The sequence below is a fragment of the Cydia amplana genome, chromosome 16 (genome assembly GCF_948474715.1).
Source record: "Cydia amplana chromosome 16, ilCydAmpl1.1, whole genome shotgun sequence".
NCBI lineage: Eukaryota > Metazoa > Arthropoda > Insecta > Lepidoptera > Tortricidae > Cydia > Cydia amplana.
Genome location: NC_086084.1, coordinates 8,663,392 through 8,676,582, shown reverse-complemented (window position 1 = coordinate 8,676,582; position 13,191 = coordinate 8,663,392). Strand labels below are relative to the sequence as shown.

The following is a 13,191-nucleotide window of genomic DNA, read 5'->3' as shown; positions in this document are numbered from 1 at the left end:
GTTGTGGTTTAAGGGGCAATTTGAATCAATATTTTCCTGTTATTTACAAACCGAAAACAATGTTGGCGTAGCCACAGTGTAATATGCAAGTAAAAAAAAGTTAAGGAAAAAATATATAGAAAAGAAACAGAAAAAAAAATCTATTCCACCGAAGAAACAAAAACAAGACAGACAAAGTTGCCAAAACTAGCATGCAAACATGACAACGTATTCTTTTGAAACCGGGTCACCAAGCGACCTGCTCTAGAAATCACAAAGGAAAGAGGCTTTGATTCATAAACCTCACTAAGCCGATACATGGAAGCCAACGCGGGTAGCTTGCTGAATATTCAGACAGGTAACGATCAAAATGCTGTTGAGAAACGATGCCTTAATAGAGTTATGAAGTCTTTGGAATTTTCTAGCTACCCGTTTACGTTGTTTTATATTTGCAACACGAAAAATAGCAGGTTTTCAAACTGGTAAAATATAAATGGAAAGAATAGTGCGTTTAGAAAAGATGTATGTAAATAAGGTGTGAGAATAAACCTGACCACGTATAACGTCTGAAGAATCCATTCTCAATTATGTTTATGGATGCAAACGTGCAAAATATAAAAAGCGGCCAAGTGCGAGTCGGACTCGCCCATGAAGGGTTCCGTATTTAGGCGATTTATGACTTATAAAAAAAAACTACTTACTAGATCTCGTTCAAACCAATTTTCGGTGGAAGTTTACATGGTAATGTACATCATATATTTTTTTTAGTTTTATCATTCTCTTATTTTAGAAGTTACAGGGGGGGGGGGACACACATTTTACCACTTTGGAAGTGTCTCTCGCGCAAACTATTCAGTTTAGAAAAAAATGATATTAGAAACCTCAATATCATTTTTGAAGACCTATCCCCCCCCGTATGAATACCCCACACGTATGAGTTTGATGAAAAAAAAATTTTTGAGTTTCAGTTCGAAGTATGGGGAACCCCAAAAATTTATTGTTTTTTTTCTATTTTTGTGTGAAAATCTTAATGCGGTTCACAGAATACATATGCTTACCAAGTTTCAACAGTATAGTTCTTATAGTTTCGGAGAAAAGTGGCTGTGACATACGGACGGACAGACAGACGGACAGACGGACAGACATGACGAATCTATAAGGGTTCCGTTTTTTGCCATTTGGCTACGGAACCCTAAAAAGCGGCCAAGTGCGAGTCGGACTCGCCCATGAAGGGTTCCGTATTTAGAGGATTTATGACGTATTAAAAGAAACTACTTACTAGATCTTAGATACCCCACACGTATGGGTTTGATGAAAAAAATTTTTTTGAGTTTCAGTTCTAAGTATGGGGAACCCCCAAAAAAATTTTTTTTTCCTATTTTTGTGTGAAAATCTTAATGCGGTTCACAGAATACATCTACTTACCAAGTTTCAACAGTATAGTTCTTATAGTTTCGGAAAAAAGTGGCTGTGACATACGGACGGACAGACGGACAGACGGACAGACGGACAGACAGACAGACAGACATGACGAATCTATAAGGGTTCCGTTTTTTTCCATTTGGCTACGGAACCCTAAAAAGGGTAACTACCTGTAACGTGATAAAATCACACTACTGAAATATAACTACCTTAATCTAATAATGTCACAATATTTTTTACTACTAACAAATAGCGCAACCAGCGCCAGGTAACATATTCACACGGTCCAAATTAGGCTCCAGAACGCATTGCAGTCACGTCAGATGTCAGAAGCGTATTTAATATCAAATTACCAAGCTCGCTCGCTCCGCCAAATTATAATATGATAATGACGTTGAAATACTTGCATACTGCAGACGGATTATGCAGAAGCTGCAAACCGTAATTAATGATGAAGTTTAGCCCTTTACTTCGTCAGGCACCCTAGATGACAGATCAAATATTTCCTCGAGCGTAACTTGGGAGTTCCACGGCTAAAAAGTGCTAATATTGGTTTTGATTAATGGAATTAGTAGGTTTTCTAGAGCAAACAATAGGTTGGAAATAAGATAATTGTTTGTTCATAGGTACTTGAGAACATTTGTGTATAAAAAGCATATATATCAACGTTAATGTATAATTTTCATGTAGGTACCTACATATGATGTTGATATTACAAACAAAAGAAATGTTAGCAGGTTTTAATTCATAAATTAATTTTGGGGAATCATTTTGGAAAAAGAATTCTAAATCGAGTGTGTCACGCGACGTAATTTACTATAAATGACTCGGCTGTTAGTTTATTTGTTACTAGGAACTAGGTAGCGAGCGATCTAAGCAATGTCGATAAGATGACAACTGATAATGACAAATATTTGTAAGATAAGCGGAGACATTATTGTAATTAAAATATTAACATTTTACTACAATAATGCCGACATTTACTAAAAATAATAAATACTTATGTATAGATATTTTAGATATACTATCTCTTATTTTCCTAAAAAAAACATCAACGATAACACAATTCTTTGTTTATATCAGAGATGGGCAAAATTTATTCGAATGACGAATAACGAATGAAAATAACAAAATTTATCGCGAATGACGAATAAAAATGTCGGATGATTATTCTTATTTGAATAAATTATTCGTCGAATAATTCATCCGCGAATAATTTATTCGTCGAATGAATTGCCACGAATAATTTGTTTATTGGAATACCTTATAAACTTTTCACGGTTTCGAAAGATTTGGCAACTGTGATGTGCGATACAACTACCTGCAAGTACTATAACTACCTAAATAGTTACTGTAAATATAAATTACGCGCTGTGAGATTCGCTCTGAAGCAAACAACTGCTAAGAAAATTTGGTTTTCTCACTCTATTAGTATATAGCTATCTCTTTCTGGGTCTGGCTAGAAAGTTACTAATATAACTTTGTGTGTGAGTAATTCATTGTTCACGCTAATCCTTTATTTATTATACTAACTGGGCTTATCCTTTAACCCTTAACAATCTTTAACTTGTCATAACAAAATTACAGTAACAACAAGTCATATTAAACGTGTTGTTTATTTGAATGGAATAAGCCAAAAAAATTAAATATTTTTCGTGGATTTATTCGAATGAAATAACGAATAAATCATTCGTCATTTGATAAGTGGGCGGATGATTTATCCGCGGATAAATTATTCGCGAATAAATCATCCGCGAATAAATCATTCGCGAATAAATCATCCGCGAATAAAAAAATCGTGAATTATTGTTTATTCGAATGATTATTCCGATAAAAGTTTATTCGAATGATGCCCATCTCTGGTTTATATACATAAGAAACCGCATATCCCGAAAGTAAGCAGATTTAATATCTTTGATGTTTCAGCTACATCAAAAGCTTAACTATTTATGTATTATTAAACATCACCAACCTTACTCATTAGCGACATACAACGTGGTCTTAACCTTTTTCTGTGCTAAAACTAGCCAGAGACCCTCGGCCACTAAGTTTTACACGTTGCATTGAGCTTTGGTTGTAGACATAAAGCGTATTTATAAAAGCCCACAGAAGGTCTGTAAGTCGGTTTCGCTTTGAAGCGAGCGGCTTACAGAGGTAATCCGTCGGAGGTCAGTCGAGTAGCGTCACCTGGGCTCCGAAGATTTTTTATTCAATCTCAATATGGGCACGATGGAATGAAAACAATGTTATGGTTTTATAAAATGAAAAAACTACGCAAGAATATTTTGTGGTGTAAAAGCTGAGTCTTTATCGCCTACCGTAAAGACATAACAGACATTATAGTATTTGTTTTTTTTCTGTTTATTAATCACGTAACTATTACGAGAAATGGCGTGAACTCCTGGCTTACATATAAGTAACTAATAATAAATAAATAATAAAATTCCGGAATCTATAGGATCATGGATCCCATAAATGACAAAACAGCAGACAGACCCTAAGCTCGTCCGTCAATAAATTGGATAGATGGTATATAAATCAATGGAGCAGTATATATGTATTTCTATTTTGTGCCTAGCCCACAAATCACTCCGCGTATTGCTCTTGCTCTTGCTATCGACAGACATTCATCTCCCGCGCTTTTTGACAATCCGGGTGCGCCATTTTGTCACAGTTTTATTTATATTTATGTAATATGTGTCCAGTTTTACCCACATATTTCTTATTTCATATAACTCATGTTAACATCTCCCACTAAAAGTACATAAAATGTGAAACCGACCATAATAATATCACAATACTTACGGTTCCACCACGCATAACAACCGTAAGTGACATTCGAACAAACATTCAATTATTTACCATGTTATTGCGCAATATATTCCAAGGTCAAACTAATCTACCAATGTGCCTTACGAATTATGATTATTAGGTGTCGTGGGGTAGAATAGATATGTACCTAATCCAAGTTACGTCGGTAGGTAAGTTAGTTACGATACCCAGTGGAAATGTCAACTATGAATAACTTACATAATCAATAATTGCCAACATCACGGACGTTATCGGGTTGGCGGAGTACAATATCTACAGTACAATGACAGTAACCTATTTCAGGACAATTAATATATGTACTTCGTGACTTCCCGCTTAGGTATCTATCTCGTACGCAAAGACAGCTAAAAGCAACTAGCGTTTTATAGCGTGTGTCCTTGCTTGTTTTTGCTCGGTACATGTCTTTGGTTGAAGTTGAAATACTCCTCATCTACTCTGGTACCTATTTCCCCAAGTCAGAGTTGACGAAATGTTCTAGGACAAGTCAGTTTCTAGTTCTCACAGCGGTTGGTGTCCGATTTCTTGATTCACTTGCCCGATATGCACGTTGGTAGTTATGTGACTTTTCCTACTTTGGGTGGATTTCCAGCCAATCGTGCAGTCTAACGCGACTAGTTGCGACCAATTAGCGCGCGTAATGCGAACTCGTCAACCAATCGCGCGCGTGCTGCGAATTCATCAACCAATCGCGTTGTAGCGATTTCACACCGCTGTACTGGCCCTTGTCATGCCTCATTATTATTGCCCGTAAAGACAGTCCCTAGATATCTATGTCAATGAAGAAAAAAAATCTATTGATTGCGTAATAAATAAAGAAAAGAAGAAAATGTTATCGCGTGAAGCAATTCATATCATATCATATCGCGTCAAATAGTTAAAAAGAAACCTAATTGTTAACGCTCTCATAAAATTAATAACGAGTTACTTAATTGAAACTTGTATTTGTTATACTTAATTTATAGATTCAGGCGTTTCATGCGGAAATCCATATTACCTTAAATCGATATCGAATCGTAACCAAATTCATAAAACAGATTTTTTTTATTCTCAATGTGGCAGTGTACCTTGATTTTGTCACATTGTCCTTTTTTCGTACGTAAGGCACAAAGACCTTAGCGCATCTGGCTCGCTCTAATACTACATTACTAAATTGACGTGAGGAAGACATACTGAGATTGATATCTGGTGTTATGATAGTCTGGTCAGCTGTCGCTGTATCTAAGGCAGAAAAAAAAAGTGTACACAGAGGATTTTTTTTTAGTTTTGCACCGATATTAATAAAATCGATTGCGCCCCCTGGCCGAAAACAAAAACAAAACGCAGCGATTCAATGTAGAGTGGTCCACAATTGTAGCATCGGCGATGCACCGCGCCAGGGGAAATTTCTCTGATTGTGCTCATTCTCTATTCAACCGTCCCGGGCGTGGGGTGCATTCCGAAAATTTCCCTTTTACCTTTTTCGTGCAACTGAGGCCTCTTTGATGGGATTTTTTTTAACGGCCATTGGGTGTCTGGTCTTTCAGGATACCTGACTTTTGTAACGTTGGTTTTTCCTGCCCTAGTATTTTCACTGACAAGAGGGTTCCATTGTATGGCAGCACTCTCACGGCGCGATTCGGGAAATGATTTAGAGATTCACTAGATAATTATGAAATAGTAAAGATATGTGACGTTCCACGGCAAAAAGGTACCATTGCCCCGGCTGAATATTGGAGCGGCGTTCATAATAGCGTAAGCGCCAGCTGCCATAAGGTACCTTTTGCCGTGGAACGTCACATATCTTTACTATTTCATATCTAGTGAATCTCTAATTCATTTCCCGAATCGCGCCGCTAGGTACTTATACCATTATGTTTGATTGACTATGTAGCACAAAGACGTCATTTAGGATAATTTATTAGTTATTTTCACAGGGAAAATACGCTATCAACATTGATAACGTTATAACATTAGTATGTTATGGTGTAAGGTATATGGTATGGTGATTACTTAGTAGTAATACACACTTATTGCATCTATTTGAATATGAAATAGCATGCTGTTGGATCATGATCCAACGATTTGTTTACAGCACCTACTCAACTAGTTTATAAATGCTAAACATATTTATCTGCATTGCGAATCGAATAAATTGTAGCATCGCCTTGGCACCCTAACCGGGTGAAACTAAATAACTACGCTGTCATAGTGCAACAGTACGCTATGCAATATTTATGCACAATGCAACTGCATGCGTGGCCCAATATCTTTCGATATCGTAAGGTACAATTAACGATATTAGAAAAAATGAATGATAATTTATGCATTTATTTGTATCGCTATTATCTAATCGCTTTTTGTTTTTCCACAGAAGCGTTAGGTTACAAAGCGTAAAGAACGGCTAGGGTACGATACCCAGTATCATCATTCATCACTTTATCTTAATGGGATACATAGCAGAATGTGCAAGTCGCAAAATGAGCATTAGTGCAAATCGCAGAAGGTGCAGGTAGTAAAACGTGCAGAACGTAAAACGAGCAGGTCGCAAAATGTGCAAATCGTACAAAGTGCAGGTCGCGAAATGTGCAAATCGTAAAAAGTGCAGGCCGCATAATGTGCAAATCATAAAAAGCGCAGGTCGCCAAATGTGCAAATCGTAAAAAGTGCAGGTCGCGAAAGGTGCATATAGTAATGTCGTTTGCTTTGTGTGTCGTCCCTAGTTAAACTGCATGGTACAAAGTCCAACGGGCATATTTCAAAGCACTGCCTCATAAATTATTTGCTCATAAAACAAGGTCACGATAAGGTATCAAAATAATAAAAAAGATAGCAGGTTTGTTTCAAAATATTTTAACATTCGGTAATCAACAGAAGCCTTATTGGCAACGATTACGCTTTTTGGACCTGTAGAATCTGAGCTCTATTTCAAAATCTACACATTTTGCGACTTGCTCATTATGCGATCTGCTCATTATGAGATCTGCACATTTTGCGATCTGCTCATTATGAGATCTGCACATTTTGCGATCTGCTCATTATGAGATCTGTACATTTTGCGATCTTCTCATTATGAGATTTGCACATTTTGCGATTTGCTCATTTTACGTAGCCTACACATTTTGCGACTTGAACATTCTGCTATGTATCCAGTTCAATCATTCGAACTAATTAACTAGAAGTCACCAATAAAACCGTTCATAATACCTACCTATTGTAGGTAGGTATTTTTCAGAAAACAGTTGATAGCTTCCCGATACATTAAAAGGGTCGCGTGGGGCCCATAAAGTTAAACAACTTTTGAATTACCGCTTCGACCCACATTCGCTGCTATATATGTAGGATGTCATGGCAATGTAAGAGACCTACCGCGGTATTCGGAAAACAAGATCAGTTCTAGACTAGAGAACGATACGATATTGTATTAGATACGTTGTAGTTTAGATTTCAACTAGTTCTCTTTTGCAGCTCAATTTGCAGCAATGAATTTACTTATTTGGTGACGACATTTTGGCTAAAATACCAATATGTCAGTTCTGCAATGGAATTCCGCTTGGTGCCCATAGAACAAAATGAAGTACATAGAAATACCTATCTAATGATCTTACTCTCAGTTCTGTTGGCGTTGGGTCCAGGCTCCATACAAAGTTGCCCATGGTCCTTTGACAGCCTAGATCTTAAAAATATCATTGTCGTATCTTGGTAATGTCTTATAGACATCTAATAGATGTCTAGTTCAAAATCCGAATCGGGCCCCTAAACATCGGTATTTTACACAGTTCACAATCAGCTTGTTTGAGAAATATTATATATTGTAGTATTAGATGTACACAACACTGTCTACACACCATAACGCAGGAAACTCATAAAATTCAAATACACTCCCGTAAGCGTGAATTCACCAATGTCCATGATGTCTAGTAGTCTAAAGTCTCCGTCAATAGAACTTGCTAACTATGTAAACTAACAACGTAACTTTGTTTTATCACTGTTTCTCTTTGAATTTTCACGCCACCTCATCAAACACCATAAAATACATAAATATATAACTGTATCTTGGATATTTAATGAAAAGTTTAAAATGGTTTCATAAGTTAGGTTATAAGGAATGACGTTTTTGTTTCTTTTAGATTCTACAATTGTCTATGATGGGTAGTGTTGTGACTAAAGTTTGTGATATAAACTCGCTACACACTACCCAACTCAAGCTCTGTACCACCGCCGCGGTTGTAAAATACATCAATAGATCATTCTTAAGTACCAATTTGTCTTCTGATCGTGATTAAACAAATTAAAAATAGGTAACCACTTGTTTTTTACTTTTGGTATTTTATTATTCGATATGGTTTGACATTAGTAAAGTAATGAGTCTTGCCCATCACTAGAAAATTCATCATTCAGAGACAATTTCAATATGGCGGTTTGTTTAGATAATTAGCAAGTTCTATTGACGGAGACTTTACCTCTAATTTTTTAATATCAGTACTTTTACCGGGTACATTCCTAAAACGTTTACCCACATCTTGTGACATTTTGCTGGTTGTTCGTTATCAAGACCGGTGCCCTCGTCATAACGTCGCAAACAAGGTAAAAAATCAATTAAAGTCGCGTTAGACCAATTTGACATATTATGTCACAAATTATAGTACTGCCGAGTGAGTTACTCGCCAGCAATGATTCAAGTCTTAAGAACATCAAAATCGAACATATCACGGCTACATATGTAAAGATTGCCGACTACAGTACATGCAGTATGATGGGCAGGAACCGTGACAGGTTTGCACAACAACCGCAGATATTAGAAGGATGCGCGGGCGCAGGCGCCGCATACGAAGCTACCGCCGCCATGAAGAACGTCGCTGTGAGTACCCATTTACACAAAAACAATGGTGTTTAGACAATTCGACCTTGACCTGTTGTGTTCTTTTTTATCAACTGAGTTTATAACAACTGAGGTTTTGACGTAAAGTAAGCGTTTAGATTTTACAATGCATAAACATGTTAGTACATATGTATATTTGTTTCAGATAATCCTTTGCGTAGCTATCGCCAGCCATATGGCGGTCGCTTCACCTGTACCTGAACCTGATCCCGGTCACAAAACACAGTAAGTAGGTAATACTTTAAAGGACAATGCATAAATGTATAGTGTTTTAAGGTGTTAAACAACTTATTGATGTTTATATTTAAAAAATCTTTTATTAGGGTTTACTGGCGTGTATATACGCTAATAATAAGCCATGCCGTGTACTATTTATCGAATCGTCTAAAGTTAAATAAAGGAGTATAGCCACACATAAATCATACGTATAATATTTATTTCTTAAACGGATACTGAGTTATGATCACTGAGGCGATTTAAAACCAAACACATTGCAAATACACAGTAGCTTGTCCAAAAAAAACAAAGTAGAAAAGACAAAGAACCGTGTCCCGGATAGTATGGGTTCTGGGCCATGTCGCGTCCCGAAGTAACTTATTATAGTGCATAGCCTATATCGATAGAATATATGGTTCTTATGAGCGTAGTTGATGGGCATACCTTGTCAAACAAGTCTAGTGTATTATAATAGGGTGGCAGAAACCCATTTCATTTGTAAAAATATCGCCTGTTATTTATCTGTAAAATATTTAAACATTGTATTCACACTATTCAAATGTACCTGGGGAGCCGACCATTTCTCCTCTTTCCTTCTTTTTGGTACACGGTACGATCTCATTGCTACCGGGCCAAATCAGCACATTATTTGGTAATAAGGGTATGTAAGGCATCTAACACAACCAATAAAACCTCCATGAACAGAAATGGGAGACATATTTTATAAGATTTGACAGTATCCATGAAGGATCTTCAGATATATAAACGGCAATTAAGCCACCAGTGTTGGGTTGCCTAATCATATGCCCACTTCAATTAACAATGTAACTATTTTTCCATGCATGTACTCGTAAACCCCTATCCGTTATGCGTATGCGATTCATTAATGGACGCACCATGGCCCAAATCGGGACACGGTTCTTAGCTAATGACAGCCATTCGCAGCAAAGTTGCATGCATCCATCAAACTTGCGTATTAGGATAATGTACGCACATGTATAATGTGAGCGATGGCCCACATTATAATATAAAGTACCGTCAATATTGATCGGGGTCTGCGTGCGGTTACAAAGTTTGACTTTTAAACCGAAGGTTGCGGGCTCCATTACCAGGAAATATGTCCTTTTATTTATCCTTGCCGTTGTATTTGAATTAATTTTAATTCATCAAGCTCAATCTTTTCTATTTTAACCATCCGATAATATAACATCTACATAATCCCACGAGGCTCATTCAAATGATTGGTCGTGACAAGCGCCCGTACCATGAGTTATTGACAGTGTCAAAACTGACATAAACGCATCCGAGAACGTAATTTACTTTATATACATCTCGTTTGCGTATGCGAGTACGAGCAAGATGTATAGAAAGTAAATTACGTTCTCGATGGCGTTTATGTCAGTGCCAAACTGATGGTAGCCGTAAAGTTAAACATAAATATACAGGATGTCACCGCAAACATATTGGCAACTAAAGTGAAAAGCAGCGGTCTCACCAATCAATTTTGCTATTTATAATGCTTCAATGCTATATCTACGTTTTAAGCCATCCTAATGTCTGACAGTATAGGTATTAAATAAAAATATGGAATCAAGTAAAAGATAAAGATAGTTTATTATTCAAGTAGGCATATTACAATGCGCTTATGAACGTCAAAGCTGCACCTTTAGGTAGGTTAGCTTGTTTTGTTTTCTATACACCAAGCTTACACTGTAATTTTACTTTGCAGCATCAGAATCCACGTACCGTACGACGTTCACACAATCCACCACCACCACGTAGAGAAAGTGCCGATTTTCCACGAGGTACCAGTTATCAAAGAAGTACCGGTGTTGAAGGAGGTCATTAAAACTGTACCAGTTGTAAATACAGTCCACGTCCCGATCGTCGAGACGGTGGCAGTCGAGAAACCGGTGTTTGTACCAGTACCATATAAGCATCATGGATGGCATTGAGGATTGACTACACCAATATTGCGCAGTGTATATTAAGTGACGTGTGTTAGCGTAGTGTTTTCGTCTATAATTATGTTGCGTAAACCTTCCGGTGTGGACGACCTTTTATAGTCAATAATTGGATGTAAGTAAACACTTTTTCTCTAAGGTGTACACAAGGTTATACACTGAAAAAATGCCTTGGTTGATTTTACGAAATTTTTATTGGTTGATTTCAGTTTTGTAAAATTTACTAGAATTATAGTTAATATCACAAAACCTGCAAGATTGAAGTTACGAAACATACTTGGGTTGCCGTCTTAAACAAGTACTTTTGTAAATTTCAGCTACACGATATCTAAAACTTACCAAACTATAGGAGTACACTTTACAAAACTTCTAGTTTAGTAAATAATACAAAATCTGTTTGTACATTTTGCATACAAAATACGTAATACTTACCAAACTGTATAAATATAATTTACAAAACCTTAAGTTTTGTAAATAATAATAAATTTCTTTGTAGATATTAGCAAACACAAATGTTAAACTTACCAAACTGTATAAGTAAAACTTACAAAACTATTACTTTAGTAAATAATACTAAATCTCTCTGAGAATTTTAGCTAACCAGTTTGATAAACTTACCAAACTGTATAAGTCAAACTTACAAAACTATTACTTTAGTAAGTAATACTAAATCTCCTTGAGAATTTTAGCAAACCAGTTTGGTAAACTTACCAAACTGTATAAATAAAACTTACAAAACTATTACTTTAGTAAGTAATACCAAATCTCCTTGAGAATTTTAGCAAACCAGTTTGGTAAACTTACCAAACTGTATATATACAATTTACAAAACTATTACTTTAGTAAATAATACCAAATCTCCTTGAGAATTTTAGCAAACCAGTTTGGTAAACTTACCAAACTGTATAAGTAAAACTTACAAAACTATTACTTTAGTAAAAAATACCAAATCTCTTTGAGAATTTTAGCAAATCAGTTTGGTAAACTTACCAAACTGTATAAGTAAAACTTACAAAACTATTACTTTAGTAAATAATACTAAATCTCTCTGAGAATTTTAGCTAACCAGTTTGGTAAACTTACCAAACTGTATAAGTAAAACTTACAAAACTATTACTTTAGTAAGTAATACTAAATCTCCTTAAGAATTTTAGCAAACCAGTTTGGTAAACTTACCAAACTGTATAAATAAAACTTACAAAACTATTACTTTAGTAAGTAATACCAAATCTCCTTGAGAATTTTAGCAAACCAGTTTGGTAAACTTACCAAACTGTATAAGTAAACCTTACAAAACTATTACTTTAGTAAATAATACTAAGTCTCCTTGAGAATTTTAGCAAAACAGTTTGGTAAACTTACCAAACTATATAAGTAAACCTTACAAAACTATTACTTTAGTAAATAATGCTAAATCTCCTTGAGAATTTTAGCAAATCAGTTTGGTAAACTTACCAAACTGTATAAGTAAAACTTACTGTGTGCGGGGCCCGAGGGCCCCGCGGTGCGCGTGTTGTATGTTGTATTGTTGTATTGTTGTTGATGTGTTGTTGTTAATGGTGCTGTTGTTTGTGCTGTCGTAGGTAATTGTGTAGTAGTTTGTTTACCAAAGGGAAAAATAAATAAAGTTGTACTTTTGCTAGGACGAAAAGATCCGCATGCGAGCACTTCAATCCCGCAGCTCGGCCTTCGGCCTTCGCTGGGTTCCGAAGCTCAGCGTCGGGCCTTCGGCAAGTACTGACCCCGCCCGACGTTGCTTAACTTCGGTCAAAAATCACGTTTGTTGTATGGGAGCCCCACTTAAATCCTTATTTTATTCTGTTTTTAGTATCTGTTGTTATAGCGGCAACAGAAATACATCATCTGTGAAAATTTCAACTGTTTAGCTATCACGGTTCGTGAGATACAGCCTGGTGACAG

The 13,191-nt window shown here is 36.2% G+C and overlaps 2 protein-coding genes across 5 annotated transcripts in view; one reads left to right on the top strand and one right to left on the bottom strand.

The window, feature by feature from the left end:
* The window catches only part of LOC134654960 (semaphorin-1A), a 486,499-nt gene that overhangs the window by 377,104 nt on the left and 96,204 nt on the right, over window positions 1-13,191 (bottom strand). The gene's annotated exons all lie outside the window — the stretch shown is intronic.
* LOC134655187 (uncharacterized) lies at window positions 8,965-11,397 on the top strand. The gene is made up of 3 exons (XM_063510638.1): window positions 8,965-9,070; window positions 9,237-9,316; window positions 11,037-11,397. The coding sequence occupies exons 1-3, from the start codon at window positions 8,966-8,968 to the stop codon at window positions 11,260-11,262; spliced, it is 411 nt and encodes a 136-aa protein (XP_063366708.1). The 5' UTR covers window position 8,965; the 3' UTR covers window positions 11,263-11,397.

What these genes read in the sequence shown, in the direction of transcription:
- LOC134655187 (XM_063510638.1), top strand. Translation starts at nt 8,966, where the DNA reads ATGGGCAGGAACCGTGACAGGTTTGCACAACAACCGCAGATATTAGAA. An exon ending in CCGCCATGAAGAACGTCGCT is followed by an intron (nt 9,071 to 9,236) that starts GTGAGTACCCAT and finishes TATTTGTTTCAG; the next exon opens with ATAATCCTTTGCGTAGCTAT. An exon ending in GATCCCGGTCACAAAACACA is followed by an intron (nt 9,317 to 11,036) that starts GTAAGTAGGTAA and finishes TTTACTTTGCAG; the next exon opens with CATCAGAATCCACGTACCGT.